The sequence below is a fragment of the Haliotis rubra genome, unplaced genomic scaffold, assembly GCF_003918875.1.
Source record: "Haliotis rubra isolate DU_JTF1 unplaced genomic scaffold, ASM391887v1 Scf409, whole genome shotgun sequence".
Lineage (NCBI taxonomy): Eukaryota > Metazoa > Mollusca > Gastropoda > Lepetellida > Haliotidae > Haliotis > Haliotis rubra.
Window position 1 is genome coordinate 27,770 of NW_025767090.1, and position 19,212 is coordinate 46,981.

The 19,212-nt window shown below is 42.4% G+C and overlaps 1 protein-coding gene across 1 annotated transcript in view; it reads left to right on the forward strand.

The window, feature by feature from the left end:
- The first annotated feature begins 18,904 nt into the window (after positions 1-18,904).
- Positions 18,905-19,212, forward strand: part of LOC124287939 (ras-related protein Rap1-like) — a 36,605-nt gene continuing 36,297 nt past the window's right edge. Inside the window, exon 1 of the mRNA XM_046724431.1 lies at positions 18,905-19,034. Within this exon, the coding sequence (XP_046580387.1) occupies positions 18,917-19,034 (118 nt within the window). The 5' untranslated portion in view covers positions 18,905-18,916. The remainder of the gene's footprint in view (positions 19,035-19,212) is intronic.

The window sequence follows — 19,212 nt, forward strand, 5'->3', positions numbered from 1 at the left end:
AACCCTTGGTGATCATCAATGTGTTGGTGAAGCTGTCGTAGCATCTATGAAATCAATGGAGAAGACAGGAAAAGACAAATATGAGAAGTTTGTAAAGGACAGAGTCAATTCACAACCCCATTAAGAAAAATAACCTTTTTTCAAGCCACCACAAACAAACCCTCAGTCTTAACCAAACAGCAAACGAATGACCTGAAAAATGGCTACAGTATCTTCAGTCAGATGCTCATTGATTGTCTGGTACGTCACCCTAATTTAAAAACAATTCTTTTCTCATGAAAACCACCCGTGGCCACAATCCATATCAATTCATGAAAAACTTTACCAAACTGCAAATAAGAGCTCTTAGATTGTCTTGTATCACCTGGGTATGACTCTGCTCGAGACAACACGAGAAAAGCGAAGAAAGGCAGTAGAAGAAAAGTTTCCCATCATACTAGACTACCAATGATCTTTGCTGCTTTTCAAAAAGAATCAAAAGACAAAGAAGAACTATTTGCATTCATAACATATGATGTGGCTAGCAGCTCTTACAAACCATGAAAGGATGTGTTCATAACAGCTGTGGAGTCAGTGGTTACAGTAGGAAGTGAAGAGGATATGCAGTGCACTGATCAGGAAGAGGCGGATATCAGAATCTGCCTTCATGTCAAAGATGCTTTGCAAAAAGGTGCTACAAACATCATGGTTTAGCACTGTCGACACAAATGTTGTGGTCCAAACTGGTTGAACTAAAGTCTGCTGTTCAGCTGCGGGTGTCATTAGGAAACGGGAAAAATGTCAGATGTTATCACTTAAACAGAATATTCCAAAATCTTGGCAGTCGGAAATGAGTGGTGCTTCCCTTTTTCCACGCATTTACTGGTTCTGACCCAACAGTTCAGTGGAAAAGGCAAAAAGGCAACTGCTTTGAAGACTTGGATATCCTATGGGGATGTGACTAATAGATTTCCTTTTCCTGCACAACACCCATTCAAACCTGTGGACAAAGACTCGGAAGTGTTTTCATAAGTTTAGCGATTCACATGCATCTTGTCTGACAAAACTACATCAGTGAACACAGCCAACGAACTGCGACAAGAGATGTTCTGCCAAAGCCGCAAGATCAAGTTTGATGCCGAACCTTCCTCCAACTCAGGATGCTCTGCTACAGCACACAAACAGGAGCTTGTACCAGGCCAGCATATGGCTTACTTGTTTACTTCTCTGACAGAAAGCATCAGAGCCAGATTTATTTGGTTGGACAAAGGACAACAACCCATTGCTACCGGTGTGGATGGCACTTCCAGAAGCTTCACGAAGTTGTAGAAAACTTGGCTACAAGTCTCAACCTCTATGTTCAAAGAAGTGTATTTGTAAATCTTCTCAACTTCTATGCACATCGCTTTGTAACTTCAATGGGAACTGTTAAAAAAGACTTCAGAATTACAGAGATCGATGTTTGACAAATTGATGTCACGTGACTGATCAAAACAGTAACTTTTTCATTAATTGGATGATGAATTATATCTTTTACTACTGAAGATAAATCCTGTTTGTTATATTTCTTGAAAGTATTAAAAATAGCCCTTTGAACGGCGAATATATTGCAACAAATGAATTTTTTTTACAGTCGGCGACCATTCTAGGTGGACTTCAGCACTCTTTGATTTTTGGCGGCCATCTTGGATTTTTTGGTAAATTAGCCAAAACATTCAGACACATCCCCAAAATATGCTTTATCACGATGTTCCCTAGCACTGTGCAAGGTTTTCTGCTTTAATCCAGCGGGGTTAAGTCACAATAGTGTTAGAATTGGAATTCCTTGCTCTTAGGACGCCATCTTGGATTTTTTGGAAAATGGGCCCAAACATTACGGCACAACCAAAAAATATGTTTCATCATTATGTTCCCAAGCACTGTGCAAGGTTTTCTGCTATAAAACCAGCGGGGAAAAGTTATATAGTGTTAAAATTGGAAATCCTTGATTTTTGGCGGCCATCTTGGACGCCATCTTGAATATTTCGGAAAACGTGCCCCAAAAATCGGGCACCCCAAAAATATGCTGTATCATGATATTCCCCAGACCTATGCAAAGTTTCATGCTTTAGTCCGGCATGTAACGATCAACCTCAAAATCGGACCTAAGCCACTGCACGGAGAAAGGAGAGTTGACACATATGACAATGCATGAACCCGTGGACACTTGTTTTGTGTGTGGCAGGACTACGTCATCACCTTTGTGACGTCATCACGTTATTCTTGGACTGACAAACTTGACCACTCAAATGAAAATATCAAAATATGCATTTTAACATACGATTACAGTCACGAGATTTACTGTACTCATATGGAAAATGAAGTGTTCATTAACTTATTTTGAGAAGCACAGGCACACACACACACACATGTATCGTGTAATTATGACGTAAAGGATAAGAAGGGTGTGTACCATGTAATGTACGACAGTACTGATGATGACGACAATCCAATAGAAGGTTGTCACCGACTCTAATTCAACTTAGTATGCAACACAAGTCCTGATTAGTCAATGCTATAAATTTGCGACTGTACAATCAACATAACGGTCGCAATTTGAAAACCGATTCACCAAAACCTTTGAATGTATCCCTACACTACAGGGGTAACGCTGTTTTCAGGGCATTATCATTTGTAGAAGCCCTAGGTCTTCAAGAAACTATCTATTTTATAGCTAAAATATATGGAATTATCATGAAACGGCCCTCCCATTATCAGAAATTTGCGGGCCGCTGCAAATGTTATTGGACAAGCCACTATCAGTTCTGTTGTCAAGTGACGTCATAGTGGGTTCATTCGACATTGGCTTTCGACTGGCAGATATTCTGGCTCAAACAAGTCAAAGCAACCCGAATTCCCGCTTTAAATAGCGGTAATATTGGCTTTCTTGTTGGTGCTAACCTTAACAATTGCACTATTAAGGCTGTTGATGGACCAAAACCGAACACTGACATAGTTTGACATGTTGCAGGCTATGGTCTTGTCAAAGGCCAAGGTCGAATATCGTCACTTTCTGTTGTGACGTCACTTGAATTGTTCGATGACGTAATTGCATTCGGGCAGTCAACCCCGTCAGAAGTTGATTTGGGTAAACTTACAGTCAAATTCCTTCATTGTTTCCTTTTGTTTTTTCAACACAAATTCCTTGTATTTTAGCAATAATAACGGTAATGCCTTTTTTTAGGGCATTATCATTTGCAAAAGCCCTCGGTCTTTTTCAACAGCCCCCCTTCGTCGGGCAGTTAATGAAAGACCTCGGGCTTCTGCAAATGATAATGCCCTAAAAATAGCATTACCCTTATAATAGCAAAATGGACGGAATTTGTGCTAAAAAAGTCAAAACGTATCAAAATTTAATTCTAAGTTTACTTCAAACAACTGGCAACGGGCTGTTGACCTAAGCTGGTTCCCGGCTCCCTACGCGCGCGTAACCTTGTGACAAAGCGTAATTTATTGCAATATGCGAGACGGGGCCCAGCTTAGCTGTTGACCCCACTCTCCTACCCAGAGCTCCATGCGGCAAGCCAGCATAGTTATGTTAGTCATCGCTGTGCCGGAGCGTGTGTTGACCCAACACTGTTAGATAATGGAACAAGATTTATGACGTCATTATGGAGCGTGACGTCACCCGCTGAACTGTTAATGGCCCGTCGTCAAGGTATTATGGGCCATTATCATTTGCAGCGGCCCGCTTATTTCTGATAACCAGAGGGCGGTTTCACGATAATTCCATCCGTTTTAGCTAAAACATTATGATTTATTCATCATTGTCAGATTTAGTCAGTGTGCACATTACAAACGTGATAAAGTCTGAAAAGGAACTACTTTTTCTGGCGATGGTGTAAGTTCAAGGAGTGATATGATTAACCTTTCACCTAGAGGAACTTTGACCTTTGGTTTTAAATAATCAATTTCTTTCACGAAAAAAACAGCGTAAAATGAGTTGAATTAGAATGGGGATAACTGTACTGTATTTGACGAATTGGGGGCGTATACCGGTGGTTATATAGTCGCAAATTTAGTTATACCCCCAATTCGTCAAACACAGTACAGTCAAGTGTCTGTGCCATAAAAAACACCGATACTGTTTCGTTAGATCTACATATATTATCAATCATTACATGTTAGTGAGTGATGATTAATGATGGACATTTGTTTGTGTTTGTTATTGACATAATTAGTACGACGTTTGTGGATGTCCCAGACAGTAGCTTCTGATAAGTTGGTCAAAATGAAGCTGATTGTCCAAACATGACTTCCTGTGATGTCCTGTGGTGGATGGAACATCAACAACTCCACGCCATGACAGATGACAAATGGTCCTAGGTGTGTATGCTGTGTTTTCCGTGACACTGTGTCACATGAAGAACCTTCTCTCCCCATCCAGTGGATCTTCCTCCTTGTCTTATAGATCCCGCCATCTCTTGCCATACAAAACGGTCCGAGTAAATGCGATCTGACAAAATAGGATCACAACCCTTGACCTAAAACCTGCAGATCTGAGTCGATGCTTAGTTGGTGCGGTCTGTACGTGCTGATGGGGACGTAGTCGCCCAAACCCTAGATGAGTCTTATCTCATTAGTCAGCTGATGTTTCTGTTAATCTTCTTATAATTAAATAGCGTCAGCCGAGCAGACGATCAACAACTTTGATGGACGTTCCCTACTTAACACTGCTTATTTGTCGCCGCCTTCGCAATCAGGTAATCTCCTCCTATCCATGTTAAACAAGAAAAATAAGTCTATAGTTGGACTAATTTTTAAAACTGTGCTTCAATGTAGCTTCGACTGATGTTGTGGGCGTCAGAATTGCTGGCAAACATCTTAGTTTATAGAACATTCCTGTCGCGCGACAGTGATTCATTTTTTCCAGCAGTAGGCTGAAAATAGGCTCCCAATCAAATACATAGCTCGAGCGAAAAACATTTTGTGGTAATTGAGTGAAACGCTGAATGTGGGTATTGACGTCACTTCCGATATAAAAATTTGTGGTGTCGAATAGATCCGGACTATTTTCCAACTGGAGATATGATAATACACTGAATAATGAAGCGGCGAAAATTCGTAATTCATCTTGGGGTATAAAACTATATAGGGGCAAGTACACTTAACAGTGAAAACGTGATAAACATTTGTTATTTTTAATAATTTGGATTCCCGCGGATTAATACAGTTTACAAATCTTGCTGCGGCATGGGAATTTGGATCTGAAGTCAAAGTTTTGACTGACTGAATATAGTTTTAGCTATATTCCAGCAATATCACTGCGGGGTACACCAGAAATGGGCTTCACACATTGTGGAGAATCGAACCCGAATCTTCAGCGTGACGAGAGAACGCTTTACCCACTAGGCTACCCCATTGCCCCTCAAAGTTTTGAAGGGTTTGATCCAGGAGCGGATACAGCTATTTTTAGAATGTGTGTGTGTGTGCACTTCTGAGAGTGGGGGGTGCACACTTCATTTTCACGAGCGTTTCAATGGTCATTTAAAAAAGTTTCACCCCACCCCCCTTTCTGGATCCGCCTGTGTGATCCATACCATAATATTCACCAGTGGAGCTTGTGTTTTGTGCGGGTGACACACATTTTGTCTGTTATAGACATAATAGTTGTATCTCTCAATCTAAAACACAAAAGATAACTGAGGATGTGGGGCTGAAGGCCGGGGTGAAGGTCAAGGTCACAACAGTTGACACAACAATCATAGAGATAATTGAAATAGAGTGAGTGAGTGAGTTGAGTTTTACGCCGAACTCAGCAATATTCCGACTATATCCCGGCGGTCTGTAAATAATTGAGTCTGGACCAGACAATCCAGTGATCAACATCATGAACATCGATCTGCGCAATTGGGAACCGATGACATGTGTCAATCAAGTCAGCGAGCCTGACCACCCGATCCTATTAGTCGCCTCTTACGACAAGCATGGGTTACTGAAGGACAATATTCTAACCCGGACCTTCACGGGTCAATTGAAATAGATTTGAGTTCGGTATAAGACGTTAAAAGATGGTGGTTTTTCTTGGCGCTTTGCATAGGGGGGATAATACAAGGACTTGACACGTTAATACTGCGGCAAGGTATCCTAGTGTGCTTGTACTATAAAACCGGCTTTAGTTAGTCGGTGCAGATAGGAACGCACGTCGTCACATAATATACATGCATTTATGTTCAACGCAACGCTGAGGGTTAAGTTTAAAAGCGATACTAGAATATGTGCTTTATTAATTAATTACGAGATCTTCTTTCTTTCCGATTTCCCCCTTTCGTTACGTTTCGGATTTGAGACAAAATAAGACATTTTTAAGCAGACAAAAATATTTCTCAATGCATCCAAACATATGATTTCCTCGCGGCATACTTCACCCAATCACACGCCAGGATAACTGGTATAAATGTCAGCTATTCTTGGCTCTCTTTGAACACCTTGATAAAAGCCACCTGGCAGAGTCATTTAACGTAACACAGGTGAAAAATACCTGGCTGTTTTCCCCCAAGAGTTTCTGCTTATTGCAGGCATTATGGAATGACATCCAATACGTCCATGTTAGAAGCTGGTGTGACCTGCCTGTATTTAAATATATTGAGTACATGTATAGACGCTTGTAGTGGGCTGAAGGACGGCTGTGGGCATTGAGTGGGTGCAGGTGCTTGTTCGAGAGATATTCTGGTAGATTGTATACAAGTTATAGAAACACACAGATGTTTTCCATCCTCCGCACCACCACGTACAGCAGCGAACCGATAGTGATGTAAGCCATACGAGCATCACCATAACATAATGATGTCATACATACAGAGTCAGATGAAATGAAAATCAGAGAGAGAGAGAGAGAGGGAGAGAGAGAGAGAGAGAGAGAGAGAGAGAGAGAGAGATGGAGAGAAAGAGAGAGAGAGAGGGGGAGAGAGAGAGAGGAGGGAGAGAGTGAAGCATGATTTCAGACTTCACAATCTGTGGTATGTCATCAGTGATATAACATTGTTTGCCGGAAAGAAGCGATCTCAGTGTATCTGGTTAACTTATATACGTTTTTTGTTAGATACAGAAGGTTGGGGGCTGGGAAAGCTGGTATTTATGTACATAAAATCTTTGATCTTTATCGATTTTATTGCAACTCTTTCCAAAATTGTTTTGATTCGATTCACCTTTACGTTTCAGATTTGTTCCAGACGAACAGCCGAATTTATCAGGAAACTATGTACGCAAACATAAGATTTCCTCTATCGTCGGGATATACAAACGAGTCGAAGAAACTTCCCCATCAATCTATGTGATGGACCCTGTCTACACCTGTACCATTGTGCCGTGTACCACACGGTAGATACACCCAGAGTCACACGTCCAGATACCGGGACTAAATGTCATCGTCTTGGCTCACCTTGAACACCTTGATAAAAACCACCTAGCAGAGTCATTGAAGGTAACATAGGTGAAAAATACCTGGCTGTTTTCCCCACGAGTCTCTGCTTATTACATGGGAGTCCATGTTTGTAGCAACGCATGGCCTACAGCTACCTCTGCTTCAGTACAATGAGTATACAGTCACTTGTGTTCGGTGGATTATAGGATGGGTGTGGGCATTAAGTGAGTACAGGTGCTTGTTCCAGATATATTCTGTAGATTGTTGCATGTTTTAGAACCTCAGAAATGTTTTCGTTCCTCCGCACCACCTCCTACAGCAGCAAACAGATAATGATATGAGTCATACGGCCCGAGCATCACCACAATGGAGAGAGAAAGAGAGTTTTTGTAAACCTGAAAACAGAATCCAGTATAATATGCCCAGTGTGGTCAATGGTCGCATCAGCTAGTAGACACCAAGCTTCTTTGTCATAGACCAAATCATAGTATTTGGCACTCTGGTACCTCATTAAGTGTCTCTTCCAACACGGGCATATGACGGATTACAGACCGCATGCGGGGCGGTGGGGTAGGTTAGTGGTTAAGGCGTTCGCTCGTCTTGACGACCCAGGTTCAATTCCCCACATAGGCCCATTGCTTGTGTCCCCTGCTGTGATATTGCTGGAATATTGCAAAAAGCGGCGTAAAACTAAACTCACTCACTCATTCACTACATACAGCATGCTACAGTAATATTGAGGTCTTGGCAAGGGTAATCTGAAAGCTGGATATTTATATAAATGCGTCGGAGGTGACATGCAATACTGTGGGTGAAGCCAATGACCATGGGTATTGATCTGAAGAGGTTTAACAACCAGTCATTATTATACTTATACATCAACCGTGCACTGCTACTTGTACTAGTCGGGGCGGTGGGTTAGCCAGTGGTTAAGGCGTTCGTCACGCCGAAGACCCGTGTTCGATTCACACAGGAGCACACTGTGTTAAGCCCATTCCTGGGGTCCCCTGCTGTGATATTGCTGGAATATTTCTAAAAGCGGCATAAAACCATACTCACTCACTCACTCACTCCTGTACCAGTCCTGACTAATGCCGACTTTATAGTGCAAGACTACTGAAATACCACGGAGTACTCACTCCGAGCCGACCAGTCCGTGTTTTATTCCCCTGTTACCGAGTCAGGCAGGGTAACAAAAAGTACCATCTTTTAATATGACGCGACATGTATTGAGCTTTGTCTAGAAAATGTATGTGTGGGTGTCGACATGTAAGGTGTGTTCTGTGGAAGGTAATGGGAGATAGGCAAATATATTGTTTTGGTATAATTGTGGGCACCTGACGTCAACCATCGTAATCATTGTTAGTTGTTGGATACAAGGCCCCTCGACCGGCACTAAACAGACCGTAAAAACAGGAATATAACGGCATATGTCGGGGGTCAAAAAATCGCTCTTACAGTCGCTGAACCACATTATTGTCTTTACTGCGTAGCCCTTTCTGCAATGCAAAATCCCTAAATGAAGCAAGTCTAGATTTCCCCAGGTTCTGAATCTCACATCTCAATGGGGCACCTTTTCAATTTAAATGGAATTATTTGTTTCTTTCAAAATCTTATATATTCAGAGACTTAGCGTCAGTCAAGGGATCCAACTACCGGCCTTCCCATCTTTACGCAGGCACTCTCCATTTGACCAGTCCGGAATGTCAAGGGACATAACTCAGAGCGAGTTGTGTGATTGGGACAGGTCTTCTCAGCTGTTACGGCATTCGTCACCACTCGCCCCTTTCCGTAACCTCCAAGAAGCTATTCGGCTTGTCCCGGAATAACACGAGTTGGTCACGAATGCTGTTACGGCATACCCTCATCCGTTCATCCCCAGGGTTGGGACATATAGAAACACTGATATCAAACGACGAACGGACGAGGGTATAGGGTAACCGCATGTCGCTTCTTGTATGGTGAGTGAGTATGGTTTTACGCATTCGGCAATATTCAAGCATATCACGGCGGAGGATGCCAGAAATAGGTTTCTCAATTTGTACCAGCCTGGTAAATCGAACCCGGGTGTCCGGCGTGACGAGTGAACACTTTAACCGCTAGGCTACGCAAGCGCTATAATTTGTACGGCTCTAGCTAGCCCCATATAATATGGGTAGTTATAACACCACATTTCACAAACCGGTTTTCTTCTAGGCAATATTCCTTTATTCCATAACACTGAAAACAAACATTTAATTATGATTTACATCAGCACTTACATTTTCAACATTACCACAACAAGTCATTAAACAAACGCGCCCATCGGTTCTTTGAAAAATTATCCGAAACGTTTTCAGAACACGCATATGAGAATCATAAATTTGATTAAAATCTGCTATTTTAAGCAAGCATGTTTATTTGTCGGGAAAATCAAGATTACCAGGACTCGTCATGATAATATTATCTACGAGATATTATAAACATTTTCACGTTGGCCTTGGGAATAATTAGAATTTTTGTATTCCTTCCAATTCCTGAAATAGCATACAATGGTAATATATTCTCAAATACATAAACCAGTCAGTGGAACTAAACATATATATTTTTTTCTATGTACACGAAGACACTTCCTTCGGAATTTTTAAGTAAGGTGTTGATAAATTTATTAAGTAGGTGTATTATTATTATAATAATAATTATTCCACTTATATGCTCTCGCTAAAGTCCGACGCCGTACGGGCATGCGCATTACAACTCAATGGACAACTATTGCCCCGGGTAAAGTCCACGCCACGGGCATACCTGTGATGGCTATTAGTAACGTTAACTTATCCCGCCGGAACGTTACCCATCCCGCCGGCACCCATTTTCTGCCGGATGAACAGAGGCAATTGTAAACAAAATCAATTGTCTATGGTGAGAACACGTGTGCTTCGTTGTGGGGCAGGACAGAAGTCCCAGAAACTCCTTGTAATCAAAAAGGTCACCCAACTTTAACTAATTTGTGACCTGGTGTTTTTATCAGTGTGCAAGGGTAAGAGTATTTTTTATGATATCAGGGGATAAATTTTCCCAGAGACGGGGAAAACTGAGATAAGATTATTTTTATTATTATGTCACGTCGGAATGAAAGTTCAGGGCGGTCTCTCTTAAAACACTGTTACAAATTTTAGAGTGATGGGACAAGTCATAAAAGTTGTTATGAATATTATCCGATCTGTTCAGATGGTTAACAATTAAACTTTTTTTTTAATCAGGTACATATGAGTTAAAAGAAGCGATTGTTCACACTGTAGTAGACAAGTTTCTGTGACAAAAAATTCGAGTTTTGTTTCATCACGTTCATGCTATGAGCCTAGACTAGCGGGTGTACGAATTTTGGAGTTATATAGTACAGTGCACCACCGTCCGTAAGCCAATCGTGTCTTCTTAGCGGTTACGGACAGGGGCGAGTGGTGACGAATGAGTACACCATGAGAACGAAGATAGAAAGTTGGACGTGAGCATCCTCGTGCCTCAACTACAATTGTTTCCACAGCATCTTCAAAACACGCTTCCAGTATCATGCCCAAAGTGCTGACCGAAACTACAATGAAGCAGTCAAAGTGAATCTAGTCAGAATAACGCACGAACGAAATTTACAGTTTAACGTCGGCTTTTAGCGAAGCCAATATTGCCAACGGGGTAGTTGGGGTTTTAAGTCAGAATATGGAGAGTCGAGGGACTATATGATGTAAAATGGATTCTCAACCATTTGAGCTTGAGTGAAAGGTAGGTTGAGTGACAGGTAGGTTGAGTGAAAGGTAGGTTGAGTGAAAGGTAGGTTGAGTGAAAGGTAGGTTGAGTGAAAGGTGGGCTGAGTGAAAGGGAGGTTGAGTGAAAGGTAGGTTGAGTGAAAGGTAGGTTGAGTGAAAGGTGGGCTGAGTGAAAGGTAAGCTGAGGGAAAGTAGGTTGAGTGAAAGGTAGGTTGAGTGAAAGGTAAGTTGAGTGAAAGGTGGGCAGAGTGAAAGGTAGGTTGAGTGAAAGGTAGGCTGAGTGAAAGGGAGGTTGAGTGAAAGGGAAGGTTGAGGTGAAAGGTAGGTTGAGTGAAAGGTAGGCTGAGTGAAAGGGAGGTTGGAGAAAGGAAGCAGAGTGAAAGGGTAAGTTGTGTGAAAGGTAGGTTGAGTGAAAGGGAGGTTGAATGAAAGGGAGGTTGAGTGAGAGGGAGGTTGAGTGAAAGGAGGTTGAGTGAAAGGTAGGTTGAGTGAAAGGTAGGTTGAGTGAAAGGTAGGTTGAGTGAAAGGTGGCTGAGTGAAAGCTAGGTTGAGTGAAAGTAGGCTGAATGAAAGGTAAGTTGAGGAAAGTAGAAGGTTGAATGAAAGTAGGTTGAGCAGAAAGTAAGTTGAGTGAAAGGTGGGCAGAGTGAAAGGTAGGTTGAGTGAAAGGAGGTCGAGTGGCGAGTGAAAGGGAGGTTGAGTGAAAGAAAGGTTGAGTGAAAGGGAGGTTGAGTGAAAGGTAGGTTGAGTGAAAGGTCGGTTGAGTGAAAGGTGGGCAGAGTGAAAGGTAAGTTGTGTGAAAGGTAGGTTGAGTGAAAGGAACGTTGAGTGAAAGGTGGGCTGAGTGAAAGGTAAGTTGAGTAAAAGGTGGGCTGAGTGAAAGGTAGGTTGAGGGAAAGGTAGGTTGAGTGAAAGTAGGTTGAGTGAAAGGTAGGTTGAGTGAAAGGGAGGTTGAGTGAAAGGTAGGTTGGAGTGAAAGGTAGGTTGAGTGAAAAGGGAGGTTGGAATGAAAGGTTAGGTTGAGTGAAAGGTAGGTTGAATGAAAGGTGGGCTGAGTGAAAGGTAGGTTGAGTGAAAGGTAGGTTGAGTGAAAGGTAGGTTGAATGAAAGGTAGGTTGAGTGAAAGCTAGGTTGAGTGAAAGGTAGGTTGAGTGAAAGGTAGGTTGAGTGAAAGGTAGGTTGAGTGAAAGGTAGGTTGAGTGAAAGGTAGGTTGAGTGAAAGGTAGGTTGAGTGAAAGGTAGGTTGAATGAAAGGTAGGTTGAGTGAAAGGTAGGTTGAGTGAAAGGTAGGTTGAGTGAAAGGTAGGTTGAGTGAAAGGTAGGTTGAGTGAAAGGTAGGTTGAATGAAAGGTGGGCTGAGTGAAAGCTATGTTGAGTGAAAGGGAGGTTGAGTGAAAGGTAGGTTAGAGTGAAAGGTAGGTTGAGTGAAAGGTGGTTGAGTGAATGTAAGTTGAGTAAAAGGTTGAGTGAAAGTGAAAGGTAGTGAAAGGAGTGAAAGGGAGGTTGAGTGAAAGGTAGGTTGAGTGAAAGTAGGTTGAGTGAAAGGTAGGTTGAGTGAAAGGTAGGTTGAGTGAAAGTAGGTTGAGTGAAAGTAGGTTGAGTGAAAGGTAGGTTGAGTGAAAGGTAGGTTGAGTGAAAGGGAGGTTGAGTGAAAGGGAGGTTGAGTGAAAGGTAGGTTGAGTGAAAGGTAGGTTGAGTCAATGAGTTTGGTTTTGATCAACTTTCACCAACAACGTCACTGCGGGGCACATGAGAAATGACTTTACACATTGTACCCATGAGGAAACCGAAACCTGATCTTGGGAGTGACAAGAATTGCTGCAACATTAGGAAATAGGAAAGTATTATGTGTCTAGTCACAACCGGTTCATTTTCAACCCTTCTACGAGCTTTCTCAATTTCTGAATTTTAAAAGAAGAGTGGGTAACTCTAACCTATTTTCCTTAAAACTGCACATGACTCGAGCTGTGTCTTGTGACTCGAAAACATTATAAGGCCGCTTGGCCTGTTGATTGCAGCTTAGACATCACTTTGCTGAACTTATGAAACTACATGAAAAGAACATCATCATATCAGAGGTGGTTTCGTGTTTCCTCCGCTGTCAAAAAATATTGGAAACAACGAGCTTCCTCCGCTGTCAAAAAATATTGGAAACAACGAGCTTTGTCGCGTCATTCTTTGCAAGGCCAAACCAAAAAACATAAACATAATACTTATAGGTATACGTGTGTGCGTACGTGCGTGCGTGCGTGTGTGTGTTGGGGTCATGAAAAATGTCAAGTATGAGAGAGGCATGAAAAAAGTGCTCATTGCTTCATAAAACGGTTGGTTTGAAAAATACATTACTGCTTACTATGCACTAACATGCATAATCACTAAATCAAATAATTGCGTGTCAAATATAGGACCATGACGTTTTACAATTTTTACATTTTTACAAGACCCCGTGTCAAAACATTAAAGGTATTTCATTTTATTACGCCTATAATTCATAGTTTATGGATTCATGGAATCGCGTGTCTATAGAATGTACAAGAAGAAGGCAACAAAAATTAACAAATTTTCCCCTCGTTTGCACGATGATGTTTCACGCAGATAAGTTTATAAAAAAGAGACACTAAACTGCAGGATTTGCCTCGCAAACTTTCCATTATCCACAGTCGCGTTCCATCGGCTTCCCATAAAGAATAGACAACTACAACATTTTTTCAACGTTTACCAGAAAGATTACAAGCCATGTACTGTATGTTTTATCCGCACCTTTGATCTGGATCCCGTTAAACTCGCCATATTTCTCAACACGATACAGTGTACGAACAGCTGTCGTTTACCTCGCATGAATATCACAGATGCAAGAGATCCCTCTGCCTTTGTTTTTGTCTGTTCTGCATAGCCTCTGTACTAGACTTGCATAAGACTTGCATAAGTCTCTAAGGTAATAATTAATAGCTTAATTGAAAATTTCTGAAAAAATAATATCAATAATAGTCTGGCGTCCTTGGTCCCCTTAGATTTGCCTTTACTATACATCCATGAGTTTAGCATTCAGTACAGCCTTGAAGCAAGGCTTCTTTGAGTGGCATTTTAGAATTTGGGATGTACAATATAGAACAAACTTTCTCAATAAAAAAAGTTGTTTGTTTATATTAAAGCAAGGCTACCTTTATACATACCATAATCATTAGCCTGTCTCTCAGTCCCAGAACTACATAATATCTCCTTCCGTCCAGAATTTCTGTGCAGCAAAAGCCATAATCAAAGCAAGTCTAGATTTTAATCACGTTCATCTCACTCTGCCTCCTTTTCAATTAAATGGAGTTAATTGGTTCTATCAAAATTAAATATTTTGGGAGAGTAGGCTTTAGTTCACTGCCTGATATACACAACCCACAACTGCATTGACGGTGCAGATCTGGCGTCCTCATCAGACGGATTAGATGTTGTTCGTTTGAAACAAACCAGTGACTGGCTCGAGAGTAGGCGGAGACTATCGAGTTTGTTGTTTGGCACATGCTATAATCTGTGTTTTTTGTATTGCACGCGATGCACTTCGCTTCCTTGGCAGTTTTACCATCACCAATATTCCCATCATAACTGCCAAGAGAGCATGTTGTTAGCGAGTTCGGGGGAAATAGGTCCCTAATAACCCTTGTGACGACACAGCTTCAAATACAATTAGTACCGGTACCGTCCTCGAAAAGCAACTTGTGATTGTTGGACAAAACATATTCAACTATACCAAACAATACCAAATGATAAAAGGATATTGTTGTTTTTTATACAAGTGCACGTGCATATGCTTGTAAGAGGCACCTAACGGGATTGGATGATCTGGCTCGCTGACTTGGTTGACACATATCATCGAATCCCAGTTATATAGGACGATGCTCATGCTGGTGATCACTGGTTTGTCTGGTCCAGACTCGATTATTTACAGATCGCCGCCATGTAACTAGAATATTGCTGAGTTCGGCGTAAAACTTAACTCATTCAATTAACTTTCAAGTCAAAACATTGATTTGCCTACCCAGTCTCGTTTCCTGCTGACTGGGTTCCGTCCTATTGCGGAACATAGTACAATAACCAGTCCAGAATGTTTAGACCAACTCATTCAACTGGATACATAAATATTAATCAGTTTTAATTGATACATCTAATCATTTGTATACTGCAGCACTACGCTCCTAATCCTTGCAAACACGTCGTGCAGCGTGCTCTGTCGTACAGCGAGCTCTGACAAACGGAAATCTGGAAATCGTGGAAATCTCAAAACGAGGCTCGGCCGCTAGAAAAGTTTGGCGATCTGGTACGGACTTGACATTATATCAATCACATTGTGCGTTAAAACAAATACACTGAATAAGCGCAAAGAACACATAACAGGTGTAACCAGATGAATTCTGAATCATTTTACGATCTCATCAAACAGGGTCACTCTGTGACGTCTTAGTTAAGGTCATGCTGCATAAACCTCGCCATAAAAATAATATAGAATTACGATTTTACATAAGGAATTGGAATTTAGTGTAACCATAGTTGTTTGTAGTGTCTCTTTTCACTTTCACACGAGAAAGTTTGAATTGGTTAATGAAACTCATGTTTCGGTTTTGCTGAGGGGGCAGGTTCGAACCCCTGCACCTTGCACTCCCTACCGCCACCCCCAACCCTATCACATACATCGCACACGCCGGCACGCACGCTTGCAAGGTACATGTATAAGAGCGCCGAGTAGCCCAGTGGTAAAAGCGTTCTCTCATCACACAGAAGACCCGGGTTCGATTCCCCACATGGGTACAATGTGTGAAGCCCATTTCTGGTGTCCCCGAACCGATGACATGTGTCAACCAAATCAGCGAGCCTGACCACCCGATCCCGTTAGTCGCCTCTTACGACAAGCATGGGTTACTGAAGGGTCATTCTAACCCGGACCTTCACGGGGGGAGACAAGCATGGGTTACTGAAGGTTCATTCTAACCCGGACCTTCACGGGTGGAGACAAGCATGGGTTACTGAAGGTTCATTCTAACCCGGACCTTCACGGGGGGAGACAAGCATGGGTTACTGAAGGTTCATTCTAACCCGGACCTCACGGGTGGAGACAAGCATGGGTAACTGAAGGTTCATCCTAACCCGGATCTTCACGGTTGGAGACAAGCATGGGTTACTGAAGGTTCATTCTAGCCAGGACCTCACGGGTGGAGACAAGCATGGGTTACTGATGGTTCATTCTAACCCGGACCTTCACCGGTGGAAACAAGCATGGGTTACTGAAGGTTCATTCTAACCCGGACCTTCACGGGTGGAGACAAGCATGGGTTACTGAAGGTTCATTCTAGCCCGGACCTTCACGGGTGGAGACAAACATGGGTTACTGAAGGTTCATTCTAGCCCGGACCTTCACGGGTGGAGACAAACATGGGTTACTGAAGGTTCATTCTAACCCGGACCTCACGGGTCGGATTTGAAAAGATAAACATTCCAACTGTAAACACTCTGCAGCATCAGCAACTAACGCTACAGCGTCACCCAGCACGTGTCAGATCCCCGCTCCCACATCTCACAAATACACATTTATAAATCATTTCCCGAAATGTGTTCAATGTCTTTTTCATGTGATGCAATTTCCAGCGTATCTGTGGAACTCCCATGCTACCAGCACCAGGCGCAGTATACCTGGGTTATCTAATCGCCGCACTTGCTGGTTCCAAGGTCTGAAATGAGTTAACGAGGATCCAATCGTCTATACCTCTGGTGGAACACACAATGTAGAAGACTAGCTATCGGCTCTACCGGCATACATGTGCATGGCATCAGAAAACGATTGAGTCTCCGCCTAGCTCGAGCGCGTTCATTCTTATTCCCGGCCGGCGAATTCGGTCAGAGTGCTTCGAGGTTGGATATTACACCCGTCCCATAGCGGTGTTGGGTTTTGTCATTGATGTAAACAATCAGCGGAAAAAGTCAACTCTCGCTTGGGTTACTCTCAGCGGAAGTGGGACGTTGGATATGTAGCGTTGTACATAGCATTTCCTTGTTGTCACATGTGCAATATACAAGCGAAAGACATCGAGCGGTGAATCACTGGGAGTGGACGGCTATCGGCTGTGGCATTGTGTCCGATTACGTGGCGGTGGATATAGAATAGGATCAGTGCGCTGGACCAAAAAGCCGGAATATGGTTGTTAATTTGTAATCAACACGTAGCCACGTGATATTAACATGCATTGACATCGTGGTGACTTGAGGATGATGGACAAGGATGCGCGAGGGAAGTGTTTGAGGAAGTATGTGAAAGTTTTCGTGTAAATACGGAGTACATACAGGAAGGAGAACGCTTGTACAGACGCTCGACATACTGCGTGTAATTAATGTAATTTGTGACGAGTCCCTGTCACATGTACATTTGGATTGGGGACGTGCAGTCAGCTTAACAATATCATTACACAGTTCAGCGAACACAGGCCGCTATTTAATGCTGCATCGTGGATTATATCCAGGATTAACGCTGATTAGAGAAACGGATTTACCGAAGATTCAGAGTAGTGACAAGCAGTGTACGCGTGGCTGGATTCAAGTGGAGATGTTTCAGGAAGTTGATACAGACTGTGTTGTGGTGGATTAAGGTGAATAATCGTATTCACATCAGCTGAAAAGGGAGCTGAAGGGATTTGACATTTACACAGTACAGTCGTACGTATATTTGTCTGTCACTGAACGCAAGGAGAGTCGGTCACACAGTCAGTCAGTCAGTCAGACAGACAGGTGTATGTGTTTGTAATGCAACTGTACATTATGTAAATACACTCTGAGTACATTGACGGCCAGAGCACCAAGTTCAAGTGATACAGATTTAGGCCAAGGTCTGTACCATCAAGTGACAGAAATATAAAACAGACGGAAGGTTCAAGTGTATCAAGTATACGCAGAACAGGGGAAACAAATATATAAAACAGGACAGATCCTATCAAGTGTTATGAATCTCGAAAATGATGTGATACAAGGATACAAAGCTCAAGTATAAAAGAAGTTCAAGGTGATACAAATATATACAGGCCACGTGATACAACTTTATTACCTTTACTCGTGACACCAGGTGGTTGTGGTGTTGGCATGTCAAGTGAGGCCACTGGAAAAGGTCAAGTGATACGTCTATGAGAGGTCAAGTGATACGTCTTACGGGATTACCGAGGTCAAGTGATACGTCTTACGGGATTACCGAAGCAACAAGTGATACAAGTATATGTAGACAGGTGATACTACTATATTACAGTACCTCGCGTCATCAAATGGTAGGTACATAAATATCAAGTGATACTTCTATAAAGTACAAGTGGTACATATTTGTAAAGTCAAGTGACACAGGTTCGCCTAGAAAAGGTCAAGTGATACGTATATTAAAGATCAAGTGGTACGTCTAGAAGAGGTCAAGTGATACGTATATAAAAGATCAAGTGGTACGTCTAGAAGAGGTGAAGTGATACGTATATATAAGGTCAAGTAGTACGTCGAGAAGAGGTCAAGTGATACATATATAAAAGGTCAAGTGGTACGTCTAGAAGAGGTCAAGTGATACGTCTTCGGCTATAAAAGGTGAACTGGTACGCCTATAAGAGAGCAAGTGAAACTTCTTCAAGAGGTCAAGTGATACGTTTTTCAGGATATCCGAAGCACCAAGTGATACACTTTTGTTTAGAGGAGACACCGAGATATTCATGCATGTTTAACATGGACAACCGTGACAGCTGGTGATCATCTTTGTTGTCAAGTGATAGGGTGTCAGTAGACAGGGCGTGGCACCATGTGGTGTGGGTCTGGACGTACGGGGAGGGAGAGACTGAGGTCAGACAGCGAATGCTCCACCTACGACGAGGAGTGCAAGATCGTCGTCGTAGGCTCATCCAGCGTAGGAAAGACAGGTAGGTTCATTACTGTTACCTCGTTTGCTGGAAGGTGGGGTAGCCTAGTGGATAAAGCGTTCGCTAGTGACACTTAAGGTCCGAGTTCGATTCCTACATGGGTACACTCGCACACTTACAGTATACAGTCCAAGCTAATTGGATCCAAGACCCTTACAACTTTGTCTGGAATCTCAGA